The sequence below is a fragment of the Gadus chalcogrammus genome, chromosome 18 (assembly GCF_026213295.1).
Source record: "Gadus chalcogrammus isolate NIFS_2021 chromosome 18, NIFS_Gcha_1.0, whole genome shotgun sequence".
Lineage (NCBI taxonomy): Eukaryota > Metazoa > Chordata > Actinopteri > Gadiformes > Gadidae > Gadus > Gadus chalcogrammus.
The window spans coordinates 19,314,938-19,331,991 of record NC_079429.1 but is presented as its reverse complement, the minus strand read 5'-3'; the positions used below and the strand labels follow the sequence as shown (position 1 = coordinate 19,331,991).

The 17,054-nt window shown below is 46.2% G+C and overlaps 2 protein-coding genes across 2 annotated transcripts; one reads left to right on the top strand and one right to left on the bottom strand.

The window, feature by feature from the left end:
- Positions 1-5,834: 5,834 nt before the first annotated feature.
- On the top strand, positions 5,835-8,235 carry adoa (2-aminoethanethiol (cysteamine) dioxygenase a). The gene has a single exon (XM_056577026.1). It carries the CDS (start codon positions 6,013-6,015, stop codon positions 6,853-6,855), a length of 843 nt encoding a protein of 280 aa, XP_056433001.1. The 5' UTR covers positions 5,835-6,012; the 3' UTR covers positions 6,856-8,235.
- Positions 8,236-12,182: 3,947 nt separating this feature from the next.
- Positions 12,183-15,492, bottom strand: egr2b (early growth response 2b). The gene is made up of 2 exons (XM_056577285.1): positions 15,197-15,492; positions 12,183-14,687 (listed from the first exon to the last, which is right to left on the bottom strand). Exons 1-2 carry the CDS (start codon positions 15,345-15,347, stop codon positions 13,486-13,488), a joined length of 1,353 nt encoding a protein of 450 aa, XP_056433260.1. The 5' UTR covers positions 15,348-15,492; the 3' UTR covers positions 12,183-13,485.
- Between the last annotated feature and the right edge of the window lie 1,562 nt (positions 15,493-17,054).

The following is a 17,054-nucleotide window of genomic DNA, read 5'->3' as shown; positions in this document are numbered from 1 at the left end:
CTCCTCAGGCCTATCCAGCTAACCGCCATACAAACCAACAGGATCGTATATATACACGTTGGCCATCAGTCATAACAACAACCATCTGCTTCCATATTCATGTCTCCTTGATATGGGGCGTAAAACACTCAAAGACACATGGGCTGGAACCAAAGGGTTTGGAGTTGTCTGAATTTAAACCCACTCTCCACAGGGTTGTTTCAGAATGTGAAACCTAATGTATATGTGATATCTCATTGATGCTCTTTGTCTTAATGGCTGCATATCTTTAACTCATGAAAGATAGACCATATCTTAAGCCATGGTGCCGGTATTGGTATCTTGCCAATGCACGACTGTGGGTTTTGATGTTGACCCGTGAAATGATCAACGGAAGAAGAAACAGGTCTGATGAAAGGTAGGGCCACTGTTTCACACATTATTGCAATGTTATTATTTCATGAAGAAGACGGCTCTGTTGGGTTCCAGCACCTGACTCACACGCACACTCACACAGACACTGTGTGTGTGTGTGTGTGTGTGTGTATGTGTGTGTGTGTGTGCGTGTGTTCGTTCGTGCGTGCGTGCGTGCGTGTGTGCGTGCGTGCGTGTGTGTGTTACTTTGTGTTTGTGTGTGTGTGTGTGGGGGTCCTTGTGTGATACACGATTAATGAAAAGTGCATTAATTTTAATCCTAAAGAATGGCCTCTTGAAATGATTCCCCGGCCTAGACCACAGAAAAGTCATCTAGATTTTCATTTGTTTCATTGAGGTTGGTCCAAGACAGGAACTGTGTATTGTTCCCTGTTTATACGAACCAGGAGATCTTCCTCTCGCTGTGTGCCGCGTACAGACAGGGCCTGGGACTCGGTAATGGCTGACAGATGATAAACCAGTGCTTTTGTCTGAGTGAGGTTTGTTATCTAGAGACGGATTGTGGGGTAAATCCACACGATAGGGTCCGTGGTTCCATCAGCAGGGGGCTATTAGTTCTGATGTTTGCCGTTGGCAGGTAGACGGTGCAGTAGGAGGTATGAGATACTGTGGTCCTGCTCTGTAGAGACCACTTATGAGGAGGCTCCACTATGAACCAGAGGAGCATTGAAATGTTTCACCTTGATATAAACAGTAAGTATATATATATATATACTTCGGTGTATGTTACGATCCACTTTTTTGAGAGCGACATGAAGCGAACCACAAACGTTTAAATGCAAACCTGGTATTTAACATAGAACTTAGATATGTCCCTTGAGGGGTGGGGGGGGGCATTGCTTAGGACGGGGGGCAGACGGGGTGGTCCTCTCCTCTCCCAACAGAAGCTCTGACTGGGAGAGGAGAGGCTCTGACTGGGAGAGGCTCTGACTGGGACACCGGGGAGCCCATAACTTTAACATTGGTTTGAGTCAACTCACAACTCACAAGTTAGCTGAATATTTACATTTAAACATTTAGCAGATGCTTTTATCAAGAGCGACTTACAATAAGTACATTTGTCATAAGAAGTGCAACAATATATCACTGTCGGTACAGTAAGGATGTTCATAGAACCAAGTGCAAGTACAACAATCGCTATGCTAACCAATTCCCTGGGTTACAGCAATGATAGCAGCTACTGCAGTTGCTACACAGTTAAGTACTATAATACAATACAACACAATACAATACAATGTACAATGGTGGCCAGAAGGGGGAGGGTGGCTATGCAGAGTCTAGTTCAGGGATGGGCAACTGGCGGCCCGCGGGCCGCATGCGCATCCTCACTCAGTGCGGCCCGCATCCTCCCTCAGTCAGGCCCGCACATAATAAAAATAAATAAATAAATAATAATAATAATAATAATAATAATTGATCGAGTTACAGAAAACTCGGTCAAGAAAGATGAGAAGAATTCGAAGGCAAACCCATGCGTCTAGTTTGATTAGAAGCGATATCAGTCATTAAAGATATCCACTTAAGTCGCCACTACAACTACTACAACTGCTTGTTGGGTTTGAGTTCATTGAGTTGTTGCACTTAATGTTGGGCCACTGTTTTTCAGTTTTTTGACTTCATTGAATGATGATGTATGTGAGCCCATTGCACTGATAAAAATACTGACCATTCATGTGGCTGTTTGAGCATGGAAAAATTGAAATTAATGTATGTTGGTGCAATTAACATACCGTACATAGGTTATGATTCTGGATGATTTTTTAGATAGTGGCCATCCCCAAAATGCACCAGAATACAGGAAATCATATCTACCAAATTCAAAATTGTGTAGCTTCTCTCAGCTCACGTTTAGTTGAAGTGTGCAGTCATGTGGCCCTCCGATGGTTATGGTGAAAAATGTGGCCCTCTTTATCATGAAAGTTGCCCATCCCTGGTCTAGGTGGACTCTGAACAGGTGAGTCTTGAGTCTTTTTCGGAAGATGGTGAGCGAATATTTACTCAACACGTTGCCCAACACTAGGGCCAATCAGTGGCAGGGTCCTGAAGTTGACAATACACCTCTCTAAATGTCCAACATGGATTCTCAGTATACGTAATATTGACCACTTTTTAACTGAAACACATATACATTTTTTTTAACAAAAATAAAAGGAAGACATTTGCGGATGTGTGTAAATCTTCAAAACAATGTGTGATGATTCAAACTTGTGTCTTGAATCACGGCCTTCATTGTGTTCTCCCTACAGTCGTTTTTCAATGGCTATGATGTCTAAAGCTAGCGGGGGCCGACTACAGCTAAAACATGGACAGGAGTTTAACACACTGATAATAAACTATAAATACATTTAACACTTTCAAAGATCTGCAGTAGCCGTCCTTGTTCTACGACACCGTGGCCTTAGTGTGTAATCGCTCACTGCTACTTTAACAGACTGCACTGCAACCTTTAAGCTGAGCAAATATAAATGTTATCAAATACTAACAGATATGTTTAAGGGAAGTTTAATAAGACATAAACAGGAGGAGTGACCGACAGAAAAAAAAGAATAAAAAGAATACAGATAAAATAGGGCGAAACCAAGATAGGTCAAAGAGGCCGTAATTCTTTCCTACTGTTTTTCAGCCACTGTTTTGAACATTAGCAAGGCTGACCTCTGGCTCGCCGTGATTTAAGACTCTTAAAGCAGAGGAAGAGAGCCAAAAAAAGCAGCATTTATGGGGGGGGGGGGGCAGGAAATACGACAGCGCACTGTTTGAACTCGCTCGTCCGGCCTGGCTCAGTCCAATGGGGATCCCCCACACCGGCCCACCCCCCTTTTAGCACCGCAGACATCTTTGGAAGTCACAGAATATGTGTTTATATTATTTAGTGTATGTTTGGATGAATGGCGTGGCAGATGGTGGGAGACTTCATGAGACCAGCGAGGACACAAGGAGGCTGGAAGGTTTCCAACATGGCAGAACAACAGCCCTATTGTCATATTCCACGAGCAGAGAAATATCAAGCATCTGAATGCACATGAAACCTTCTTTAAAACGTAGGCAGCAAAACATCTGTACATATATGGTCAAATAAAATTCAGACATTTCCAGAAACATAAGTGTAAACCTGTAAATGATGATGTTGTATCTAAATGATATTGTTTGCTCTGTGTCAGGCTCAGAGTCCACAGTCATTCATTCATCCAACCAAAAGGATTCAATGCAGCGCACAAACATTTGCATGGCGGCACTACTTAGCCAGTTAAATCATGCAGACATTTGCAGCTGATGAATTTTCATGGGTTGGCCGGGATTGTTAGCGTTCTTTGAAACAACATCAGAGTTCAAGTTATTCTCAACCTCTGCCAAAATCGCAGAGGCCACAAGAGTCAGAGAATGAAAAGACCAGTCACATCTCGAACAGTGGAATATATCCCATAATGTGTGATGACTGTGATGAAGATCAACAACAGAGGGCCTGTTGACTGAAAACAAAGGCCTTGTTTACCGCTGGCAGTAAGTGATCCATATGCGGTCTGTTGTCATTTTATTGTCTAAATTACTGATTCCAATGAACAGAAGGACTTGTGTTAGTGTGTGTGTGTGTGTGTGTGTGTGTGTGTGTGTGTGTGTGTGTGTGTGTGTGTGTGTGTGTGTGTGTGTGTGTGTGTGTGTGTGTGTGTGTGTGTGTGTGTGTGTGTCTGCGTGTGTGTGTGTGTGTGTTGTGTATGTGTGTGTGTTAATATGCTAATTCCGGTCACCCAAACGATCACTCGCTCCATTCAGTGAGGTTTGGCTTCAGCTCATTCAGAGGCATGTCTTTCTCCGTCTGACTTCTCCGCTATGTCAGTCATGCACATTTCTGAGCAATCAGGAAATAATAATGCCTTTATGTCAGGGAAACAGTGGTACAGGCAGATATCAATCATCTTTCTCAGTGGATCCCTGGATGACAAGAGGAACTGAGACAATGCAATCGACTCGGATCTATGGAGTCACTCAGGCGTGGTGACCTCCACAGACACACATCACATCCAAGTCCTCAGAGCAGGCCTAGAGACGTCCACAGACGTCCAAACGTCTCCTCAGAGTGTACCGGCAGCCTCTGGCAAAGGACACTCAGCTCTTGAATCGGACATCCCTTGTGATGAACACATGTTATAAAAATGGCAGATATATTTTAAATATAAAGATAAAAAGATATCTGTAAAGGGCAGAGATAAAAAACCAAACACGCAAGAATACGTTAAAGACATGCGATAGAAACCAAAGGATTTGGTTGAACATGAACTATGAACCAACATTTAATGGCAGTTTTGTTTATTCTTGGAGTAGAACAAAGGAATAAGATCTTGTGGCCGCTGAGCCATATTCACTCTTTTCATATGAGCTCTCTGCTCTCAGAAATACACACGGCTCTCCGAAACAATGGCCCCTGTTCAAGAGCAACATTAATTGACTAACATTGACGGACGTGGTGTGTGCGTGTGTGTGCGCGCGCGTGTGTGTGTGTGCGCGTGTGTGTGTGTGTGGATCTAGATGAGCTGTCCTCGTTATTTCTCAAGAGAGCTCTTCATTTTGAAGACGTCACTCACTCTCACTGGCACACACACACAAACACACACACACACACACACACACACACACACACACACACACACACACACACACACACACACACATATATAACACACACACACACACACGCATAAATAAAATCATGCATGTATGGAGAAGATAAGAACCCACCTTATTCACAAACAGAACAGTTTTACTAAGCAAGATGACGCACAAACACACACAGACCAAGGTCATGGATTTCCAGTGACACATTAAACATTGCCCTTTATTCATTACATGCATTATAGATTCATAAATAATACATAATGATATTGTGAAATAATAACTTGATGATAATTTATTTGATATAATATATTTCAGATTGATATATTTGCAATCACAGTCAATTGGGGATTTTAAGAAATATGATTATGTAATGACATTAGGTTATTAACTTATAAATGGCGTTTTCTATTGTAAATTCAGTCATAAAGTCGGACAGCAGCACGAACGAATGAACTCTTGTTAAAAGGTCGAGAGGATATGATGGAGGAGAGCAGGGTGGGGGAGGGTTGGGTTCAATGGCCTGTCTTGCCTTGCCCTCGGAAACCCCGTGGTCATCCCTGGGCTCCTGGGAAGTGTAGTCTCACTGAACTTTAGCCGACAACAAAGTCGAACGAACGTGGAGAATTAGTGATATGGCCGGTCTTTAACCCATTACATATAACATATCCGAGAATAAATGTGATGCATTCCGTTTTTCCAACAGTACTGTTTACACGTGTGACAGTTATATTTCACTCATAAACTACAAGTCCCAGAAGAGATCGGGTCCCCTGCGCATGCGCTGTGAGTTGCTGAACTTGACGCGCAGGCCCCGGCGGGAGCGCGCATGGGGAGAAGAGACGGGGTGGAGAATGACCGGAGGATGGCGGCTCTCTGGAGGGGACATTTAGACGGTTGTATCACGGATTGTTCTGTTTTCACACCGGATATGTTGTAGTGTGTAACCCTCCTCCTACCGAGAGTCTCATCGATGTTCTTTAAGACCACAAGATGCCCCGGGACAACAAAACCCCCCTCATCCAGAGGATAGCGACCCAAGCCCACCGCACGTTCAGCGGCTCGGACCCGGCGGCGTGCGGCGGGGAGGAGGAGGACTTCTCCCAGAAGCATAGCGAGCTCGAGGCGCTTATGACGGCACTCAGGGCAGCGGACCTGAAGCTCGCACCAAGGAGCGGAGCGGCGGGATCCAACCCGGACGCCGCCAACCCGCCGGTCACGTACATGCACATCTGTGAGACGGACGCGTTCAGCATGGGGGTGTTTACGCTGAGCAGCGGCGCGTCCATCCCTCTTCACGACCACCCCAGCATGCATGGGATGCTGAAAGTGCTTTACGGCAAGGTGAGCATCCGGTGTTTCGACAAGCTGGATCAGGGCGCGAGCGCGACCGAGCCGCCAGTATTCGCCCCCCCGCTGGCCTCACGCCAGAGGGGCTCCCTGCGGCGCGCCCGGCTGCGTTCGGTGGGCGAGTACTCCGAGGGCAGCGGGCCGTGCCTGCTCACCCCGCTGCGGGACAACCTGCACCAGATCGACGCGCTAGACGGACCAGCCGCCTTCCTCGACATCCTCGCGCCGCCGTACGACTCTGATGACGGGCGGGACTGTCACTACTACCGGGTGCTGAGCAGGCATGGGGCTGAGCAGCAGGACGGGCCGGAGGAGAAGGAGCAGGACCAGAACCAGGAGCAGGACCAGAACCAGAACCAGGAGCAGGACCAGGAGAAGGAGACGGAGACGTGGCTCCTGGAGATACCGCAGCCCGAGGACTTCTGGTGCGGCGGGGAATCGTACCCAGGCCCAACCGTTTCTGTGCAGAAAATAAATATTAAGTGATGTAAAACTTTGAGAAAGTAGTATCGAGCAATTGCCTGAAAACCACGAAGTTGCCTGCGTTTTCACCGACCTAATCACAATGGACACTTGAAAAGCGAAACCCTGAGAGCTGATGTTGCGGAGAAATGCTCTTCTATGAACATATCAAGATGTTGGGAACTCAATGTGTGGCCTTTCTGATAGCATCTAATATCTTTGTATTTGAATGCTTCAATACCTTTCCAAATATACTGAGATGTTTTATTACCAGAGTTAAAAGTGACCTTTTTTCTGCCTAATTTAATTCAATATATTCCTGTACAGCTCCATTATGTCTTGGATTCAAGTGTGCATGACAACTTTATTTCACATCGAGGACTTTTTATTTGATAGCCATGAAATGCTACACTTTATGATGACTGTTCTAATGTTAAATTACACAGTTAGTATTGTGGAAATGTACAATCTTAATCAAATGCATAACTTAAAAGTTTAATATGAGACCAATGCAGAATGTTTATAATAATCACTATTTCTGCTGTTAGAGATATAACTCCCTAAATCTGATGGCAAACGTTCAACTATATCTTGGATGTGCTACATTATATTCATTATATCTTGTATGCATTTTTTAATCTTTATTATTTTGAGATCTATTGCATTAATATGCAGAATTATGATGTAATATTTCTCATTAAAGTCAGGTTCAATAATAATAGAATGCAACACTGTTAATAACATTGGCCTATATGCAGCTTGGTATTGATCTTTTTGCAATTGTAAAAAATAAGTAGTAAAAAAAAGAAGCAGAGCTTGGAGTAATTCAGAAAGTGAGATTTGATTTGCAACGCCGTTCCCATTGTTTGCTAATTGTATCACTGGGCCCCAACTTCAACCATGCTCCTATTAGCTGCAGGTTACGCCCTTTCACAGACTGAGCAAACAAGAACATGACCAATGGGGTTCCAATACTAGCACGATGATACTACATATTTAACACATGAATAATAACAAGTGACCTTAAATGACATGGTAACGGGTGATGTGCGCTAGTCCAAAAGCTCCATTTGAGTATTTATCTTCGCTGTGCTGTCGCTCGTTGGCTGTGTTTGTACTAGAGAAATCTCTGGATTCCAAACCATTTTTGAATTTCAATGTATCTACATTCAAGTACTCACTTTTTATCATGAGACAATCGCTGAACAGTCTCAGTTAGCATCAGGAGGGTTTACCAGAGAGCCCTCTTGATATGCACAGACCTTTACAGTTTAAGTTTGGACCATATCCATGGTTTCACCAACTCTGAGAACCGTGCCTACCATTTCAGAATAATGCCACACGTCTTGTTTAAAGATCCCCTATCATGCTTTTTTAGGATTAATAATTGAATTTGGGGGTACTATAGGGTTACATACCTGCATGTAAAACAATACCCCTTACTCTCACACTTCATTTCTGCAAAAAACAATTTCAGCATCTTTCGAAAACATTGTTTTTTTTATGTCGCTTTAAGGCCCACCTCCTTAGCAGCCCACTCTTTTGCGATTGGTTGAACACTTTGCTCGTGTGTCGGTAAATCACCCCCACCCGAGAGGTTGTAAACATTGCGGGTAGCAAGGAGGCGGGACTTCTGCACTTCAGCACCGCCCGCTGTCGCTGAACAATCTGACGTCACACTATTACGGAACTAAGGTTTGAGCTCTTTCGCACACTTATTGAGGGGCGTTCTCGGTGGGCGCGAATGCTCCCACAGACTTAGATTTTTGTATGTCTAACATTCGCAAGGCAAGCGAGTACGTTTCTGTGTGAGACCTATTCTAGAAGACAACAGAAACCTGATCTACAGGACAACAGATACTCTGTCTACAGAACAAGAGAGACCCGGTCTAGAAGACAACAGAGACCCGGTCTAGAAGATAAGAGAGACCCGGTCTAGAAGACAAGAGAGACCTGGTCTAGAAGACAAGAGAGAACCGGTCTAGAAGATAAGAGAGACCCGGTCTAGAAGACAAGGAATACTAGCACGATGATACTACATATTTAACACATGAATAATAACAAGTGACCTTAAATGACATGGTAACGGGTGATGCGCGCTAGTCCAAAAGCTCCATTTGAGTATTTATCTTCGCTGTGCTGTCGCTCGTTGGCTGTGTTTGTACTAGAGAAATCTCTGGATTCCAAACCATTTTTGAATTTCAATGTATCTACATTCAAGTACTCACTTTTTATCATGAGACAATCGCTGAACAGTCTCAGTTAGCATCAGGAGGGTTTACCAGAGAGCCCTCTTGATATGCACAGACCTTTACAGTTTAAGTTTGGACCATATCCATGGTTTCACCAACTCTGAGAACCGTGCCTACCATTTCAGAATAATGCCACACGTCTTGTTTAAAGATCCCCTATCATGCTTTTTTAGGATTAATAATTGAATTTGGGGGTACTATAGGGTTACATACCTGCATGTAAAACAATACCCCTTACTCTCACACTTCATTTCTGCAAAAACAATTTCAGCATCTTTCGAAAACATTGTTTTTTTTTATGTCGCTTTAAGGCCCACCTCCTTAGCAGCCCACTCTTTTGCGATTGGTTGAACACTTTGCTCGTGTGTCGGTAAATCACCCCCACCCGAGAGGTTGTAAACATTGCGGGTAGCAAGGAGGCGGGACTTCTGCACTTCAGCACCGCCCGCTGTCGCTGAACAATCTGACGTCACACTATTACGGAACTAAGGTTTGAGCTCTTTCGCACACTTATTGAGGGGCGTTCTCGGTGGGCGCGAATGCTCCCACAGACTTAGATTTTTGTATGTCTAACATTCGCAAGGCAAGCGAGTACGTTTCTGTGTGAGACCTATTCTAGAAGACAACAGAAACCTGATCTACAGGACAACAGATACTCTGTCTACAGAACAAGAGAGACCCGGTCTAGAAGACAACAGAGACCCGGTCTAGAAGATAAGAGAGACCCGGTCTAGAAGACAAGAGAGACCTGGTCTAGAAGACAAGAGAGAACCGGTCTAGAAGATAAGAGAGACCCGGTCTAGAAGACAAGAGAGACCCGGTCTAGAAGACAAGAGAGAACCGGTCTAGAAGACAAGAGAGACCCGGTCTAGAAGACAACAGAGACCCGGTCTAGAAGACAACAGAGACCCGGTCTAGAAGACTAGAGAGACCCGGTCTAGAAGACAAGAGAGACCCGGTCTAGAAGACAAGAGAGACCCGGTCTAGAAGACTAGAGAGACCTGGTCTAGAAAACAACAGAGACTGAGTCTACAGGACAACAAAGACTCTGTCTACAGGACAACATTCTCTGCGCAGTCTAGGTGGAATGTAACAGATCACCTGCCAACCATTTTCAATTTGTGATTTGAAGAATTATAAAAAATGCTGTCAAGAAGCCAAACAGTTGGTTTACCGCCCTAACAAGACTGGAGAGGACCAAAACATCCTGTTTTCAGTTAATTAAATGATTAGATCTTAGGCTATCTTTCCATCAGGGAACTGTTCTTCTTTAACATGACCTTAGCAATCACCTCCTAAACTGTGTAATGAGGTTGTATTCAAATGATGCCAAAATTATGACACAGAAATGTTACGGACAGCAGCTTTAATATTCACATCAGCATTGCCACAAACGTCCCACTTTGACTCATAAATTGCAATATTTGTATTTGTCCTGCATCAATCCCATCAACATTTTTCTTATCCAGCTTCATCTATCTCAACGCCTTCATGTGTGCTTCAATATCAGAATGAGATGATCCAATAAGGGAAGTGGCCAGGTGTGTATGGTGTAAGGTCATCCAGCAGAGAGGCTCCTGGGTCCACCAGAGCATCAGCATCACGCACCACGAGGCTGGGCCATGTTTCCCTCATACAAGTCATCAGCTCCTGGAAGTAGACGCCTGTTCATTTGACGTATGGACGTGGATACAGGTTCATCACTCATCTCTGAGGAGCCCTGATCACACACCTCACACCCGGCGCGTTCCAGACTGGAAAGGCGGTAGAAACTGACCAATGAAACTCAGGGCTTTAAGAGGGACTCCAGCCAGTCACATGGTTCACTGACCTTCTCGCTGGGTCGCTCCCCTCACGCATGGAGGTACGGTGTAATGAACGCCAGTCAGTATGACCGACATGGCTCTCAAAGTACTGCTGTTCCTTTAGTCTGGCTCTGTAAACACTGCATGCTGTCCATGAAGACCTTTACTGTTCCATTTGGAGGAGGCTACCAGTCTTGTGTCTCCTTTTACTGCTGTTCGGTGTGTGCTTATGGGCCAGGTTCATTCATTCATTTTGGCTGTCCGTCTTTTGACAAACTTGAAATGTAACACTTACTTTTTAGGACATCGGTATTTTCTAATATTGTGTTCTTCGGTTTGAGACAGAGAAGACCCTCATCAATTAATTGGTTATCCCAATCAAATAATTTATACATTGAAATCTTAGTTAACATGAACACCATTAGTATATGATTATTACATCATTAGTTAACTGTTGATCAACTGTTAGTTAATGCTTAACGGCATGAACTAACATAAATGAATGTTTCATTAATGTACCCTTATTAGGTGTTACCAATTAAATACTTAATCTTTGCTCTCCATGCTATAACCACAATCAATGTTCTTCCGAGGCAAGAGCCCAAATCATCCAATCACACACTCATCGTTCACTGTACCACCATGTGTTGCAATAAAAGCTCTCTTGGGGAAAGTTTCACCTTTTCAGGTCTCGGCAAACTGCGGCTGCACCTGGATCCACGGGGGGGTCTTTAAACTGTGCATGTTAGAGTACTCATGATCTGATTCTAGGGTCTCTGGCTGCGTTCAGGCTTATCTCTGGGGTTGCTGAAGTCACTGTATGTACCCCCCCTCACCCCTCACCCCCCAACCCCTCACTCCCCATCTCTTCACCCACGTCAGGGTATTCCAGGAAGTAGGACCCGTTAATGGCTGGTGTCATCAGCACAGTTCATCGGCAGCACTGGTTTCACGGGCGCCGTCCAGGCCAGACAAAGCAGGGTTGTCAGCGTACAGAGATCTCCATTCAGGCCGAGGGGAGGATCCACTAGACGGGGGGCCATGTCCCCACTTATAGAAACCCTGTTTTGGACCCACTTATAAAAAAAAAAAAAGGTTTCAGTCCAAATCGCTTTTGATGACATGACGTCATGATTTATCGTCAAATTAATTATGTATTACGACACCTATAACAGATTGTTTTTCACAATGTTATATAAAAATCCTGGATCAACCGGGCGGATCTAGAACGCCAGAGAATAATAAATAAAATGTAATGTTTACTTATTTTATTATTTATTGGTATTTATGCACATTTAATATAACCCATATACAATTTTCATAGCTCCAGACGAATGCATGCATCTTCATTTGTATTTTAAAGGAAGAATTGTTTCACCCAAAGTTTAGATTTCACTCATCCATTTGATGCTGACTGGATCGGCGGCTCGAAGGTTTACGGGGAGGTATCAATCCAACTCCAATCCAATCCAAAGTAAAATATATATTATTATGGTGCTCAATGTATCACCCCAGAGCGATGCAGGAAAGCTATTTCTGCTGTACAACGGCCTGAAGGAATCAATTAGTTAATTAGTCAATTAATTAATGAGTTTCCTATCCGGGAGGTGGAAGAGGTGTTTCAGTTTCGATTATACAAATATTAGGCTATATTTCTGTGGTCATTAACTTCATTATAAACTTTTGATCTCTTTAGAGTTGTGTCCTGGGAATTCTTGGGTTTGGATGCCGTCCGTTTAATATTCCAGCGGCTGAGCGCTCGGCTCTGAGAGGAATAAGGAATGACGCACCGTGGAGTCGACCCGTTTTTATTTTTCCAACAACAGCACAAATGTGTGGAAGTCTTTCTGTTTGTGTTTATCGATATGTTTTGTCCTCTTGCATGCGGTGGATATTACATTGAACACTGACATGTGGAAGCATATTCAACTCCTACACCAAAATGTGAATGTGAATCTTTAATATTACTGGAGGTATTGAATAACCACAGGACGCGGGGGAGTCGATATAAGTTCCAGTTATTTACATCCAACGTTACATCCCCACAGTAGTTGTACACGTAAAACACACTTTGCGTTAACACCAAAACATTTGTACAAAAATATATGTTCAACATTCCTATAGGAATGAAAAATGTACATTGTATGTATAACGTCCTCGGATTTCCCATCTTAAAAAAGACAAGCAGAACCAGGCAGCGAAGGGGTAGCGACCCACACACACGTTAGGATGAACACTTCAATAACTTAAAACACATTTCCCTTTTTCCAAACTATTATTGCGGTTATTTCACATCACGACGCGCTGCTCTGGTGCGCGCAAGTTGGATAAATATCTTCTTTAATATCACGGCCCTTACTGTTATGAATTAATGGCTGCTGGGCAGCCCATACTAGTAAAGACAAAAGTGCATAAAAGGGCCACACATCACGAAGGGCCCCTCGTCGGAACCACGGGGTGGGGGGGGGGGGTTCAGAAGCGCCAGGAGCACGCGTCCCCGGTGCGTCCATCGGACACTGTCCCGCGCTCTGCGTTGTCCGTACCCAGGGTCAGATGAGCTCTAGTCCACCACAACATTCACCTGTTATAAGAGTCTCTTAAGAACAAATCCCCGCTGTACCGCCCAGGCCTGAGGACCGGTCCAGGCCTGAGCTGTTGGACGATGAGGAGGAAGAGGAAGAGGAGACGGTGGACGACTTCCTCTCCTTCTGCCGCAGGTGGATCTTGGTGTGTCTCTTCCGCTCGTCGCTGCGCGCAAACTTGCGTCCGCAGAAGTCGCAGGCGAACGGCTTCTCCCCGGTGTGCGTGCGGATGTGCGTGGTTAGGTGGTCACTGCGGCTGAAGTTGCGCATGCAGATGCGGCACTGGAAGGGCTTGTGGCCCGTGTGGATGCGGATGTGTCGGGTCAGCTCGTCGGAGCGCGAGAAACGCCGGTCGCATCCCTCGGCGGGGCAGGGGTACGGCCGCTCGTGGATAGGCGTCTTGCTGGGTCTGTTCGGGTACTTTCTGGGTCTCAGGATGGGCCTGAGAGGCAGGTTCTGTGGGCTGTACGCGGAGGGAAGCCTCGGGGGCCCTCCCTCGGAACCGCTTCCGCCCGGACCCCCCAGCGTGTAGTTCCTGATGGTGTTCAGTGGGGTCAACGGCGGGGGCACGCGGAATGAGTCGAGCGGGCACGGACCGAACGGCTTCCTCTCCGGGAGGGCGGCCGCCTGCATCTCCCGCTGGCACGCCGCCGGCGGGAAGAAGGTGGAGTAGTCGGATACGATTGGAAACAAGCCGGGCGCGTCGGAGCAGGTAATGGGGGGCTTCGGGGAGGAGTAGGACGGTGGCGGGTACGGGGAGGAGATGTGGCAGGTGGAGGTGGACAGGAACGCTGAGGGGTCCTGGTAGTGCTCCCCCCCGCAGCCGGAGGAGGAGTAGGGGGGCGGTGGGGAGTACAGGTGGTGGTGGTGGTGGTGGTGGTGGTCCATGTCGCCCTGGCTCTGCCCCGCCGCCATGGTGCAGCTCAGAGGACCGCCGGAGTAGTGGTGCGGGGAGCCGGAGGAGGCTGGAGAGGATGAGACGGAGGAGGAGGGGGGAGGAGGGGGAGGAGGCGGAGGCATTCCGAAGATGCCCGCCGAGACGATGTTGATGACCCCCTCCGGGTTCCAGTTGCCGGGGTACTGGGGGTCGATGGAGAACTTGCCCATGTAGGTGAAGGTCTGGTTGCGGTGGGAGGCGGGCTGGCTGAAGCCTGAGTACGGGGAGAGGTCGAGGGAGCGCTTCTCGGCTGCGAGGGGGTCTCCGTGCATTAGACCGTCTGCAGAGAGGGAGAGGGGGCTGTTAGTGCGACCACCACCTCGGAGCAAACATCACACAATCCAAAATAAATACTCTTTGAACTAAATCAAATCCGCTCAACGTGCAGCGTTAGTGACACTGACTTCACAGGCCTACTTTAGAAGAACCCTGTGTACAAATAGAAATAAAGCTGTATCTTGGTTTCATCGCCACCGATATGTCGATGGTTCCTGCTCTGTCATTTCTTTTAGATAACCACACTTACAAAAACTGATATTTAAACAAAAACTGATTATTTGAATGCATATTTCTTTAATTTGCACAACATTTTTGTAGTACAACTGCCACGTCTGCAACTTATTTTTACTTATTTTTATTGTTATCTTTATTTTCTTAATATTGTATTGTTGCTGCTATGTTACTGTTCAAACTGAAAAATGTGACTCTTAAGATGAAGTACAATAAGATGAAGGCTAATAAATGTAATTCTGATTCTGATTCTGATTCGTATAAACTGGCCGGTCTCACCTGTTGCTCCGCTCATGTGGTCGTAGTGCCCCCCCAGGTCGGTGGGAGGAAACCCCGCCACCGAGGCCATCTCCTCCCCGTACACCGTCTCCGAAGGATGCACGAATCCCCCGAGACTCACCGGGACTTTCTCCAAAGTTTTGGCCGTCATGGTCCTGGTGTAACACCGCTCCCGCAGTCAGGCGCTCCGAGGACAAGTGTGGGCCGAGCTTTATTCCCGCTTCCTTTTAGCTGTAAGTCAGACCGAGTGATGGATCATCTGAGGCACCGCGCGCTACAGGCTGCTGGGATGGAGAGGACACGCACCGGTCTGGGGAACAGGGGCGCTGCCTCCGCTTTGTATATAAGGGAATCCTTTTGAATGCGCCACGACGTCATTACCCATATAAGGACCGGGGGAGGAGGCGGGGCCGCCTGACAGGAGCGCTAATTGGCTGCGGCGTCCCGTGACGCTAGGAGAGGAATGACTTGTCAATGGAGAACCCACTTAGAGAAAACAAGTTGATCGGATGCTCTCATGTTCCGTTCTCGAAACTTGAGGCCCCACATGGGCAACAGCGCTGCCGCTCCGACAGCACCCCAGGCCTGGAGAATGGGTGCTGTTGTTATTATTATTATTATAGTTATAGTTATTATTATTATTATTATTATTATTATTATTATTATTATTATTATTATTTTACATACAAGGCCACTGTCTGATCAAACAACATCCATATCACGAGAGGAATTCATGTTGATCTGTTTGAACCATAAAAGGTTCATCCGGTGTGAACGGTGAACCCCTGCCTCCATATTTGGGCCGACTCCGGAGCGCAGCGGAAAGTGAGTGGAGGAGAGACGCGTTGTGACCTCAAACCACAACATGACACAACATGACGGAATTTATTCATCTGGATCATTTTTACCATAAACCTACATTGAAATCGCATGCTCGGAAAGTTGCGATTGGAAGATATTCGTCTTATTTGTATAGGTTAGGGTAAAAATAGAAATTAAGAAGCCAACTGTGCGACAGCTTAAACCACACAGCCTACAGGTTTATCTTAATTGACTTATTTAGTAGGGTTTTTTTACATTGCAGTTCCATTAAACCTCTGAAATATACCTATGACCCCATCTCCTCCAAAATATAGTTGAACCAATGAGGCCCCGCCCCTAACCGGGTTAGTTCTGTTAGGCCCGTGCTCAGGGTCCAGGGTCCCCTCGGTGGCCCCTCGGTTGCACTGGCTGGTGGTAACCCCCAGCAGAAGGTGAGCGCGTCTGCGTCGCTCCACCTGCGCGCACACCGACCCCCGATAGAGCAGAGGAACCGTTCAGGCTGTTATCTGGCTGGGTAAAGTCCCGCCGTGGGCTGAGGCATCTGAAGGTCTGTGAGTCAGAAATAGACGGAAGATGAAGAAGTGTTGACTTCCGGCGCAGGATCGTTTCCAACCGGCCGACCAATCAGCCCGTTAACCATCAGATATGGTAATCAGCATCTCCGCTGTGATGAGGACGAAATGGTTTGTGAAGCCCACGGTGTGCAACGGAAAGTCTGCTCACCGCCCACAACACTGGCAGTTGGTCTAAGGAGGAAATGGGCATTGAACCCAATCCAACAGGGGCACAGAAATAGAACCAAGTATTTATTCACCGGGATTCTCTTGGTTGGTTTGGTGCAATGATAGACCTGTGTTTAACCCCCTCAGAGAGCAGCGGACACACGCTCTCTGCTCCCATTATCCCATATATCAGCCATCGATCGATATCTGCGGTCAATAACGACTCCGTTAGTTTGACGGGTCTCGCGCCGCTGCCTGCAGAACGCGCGTTAAGCGCGTCCCGGTGTCTGCGTGTTGCGGCGCATAGACACGTT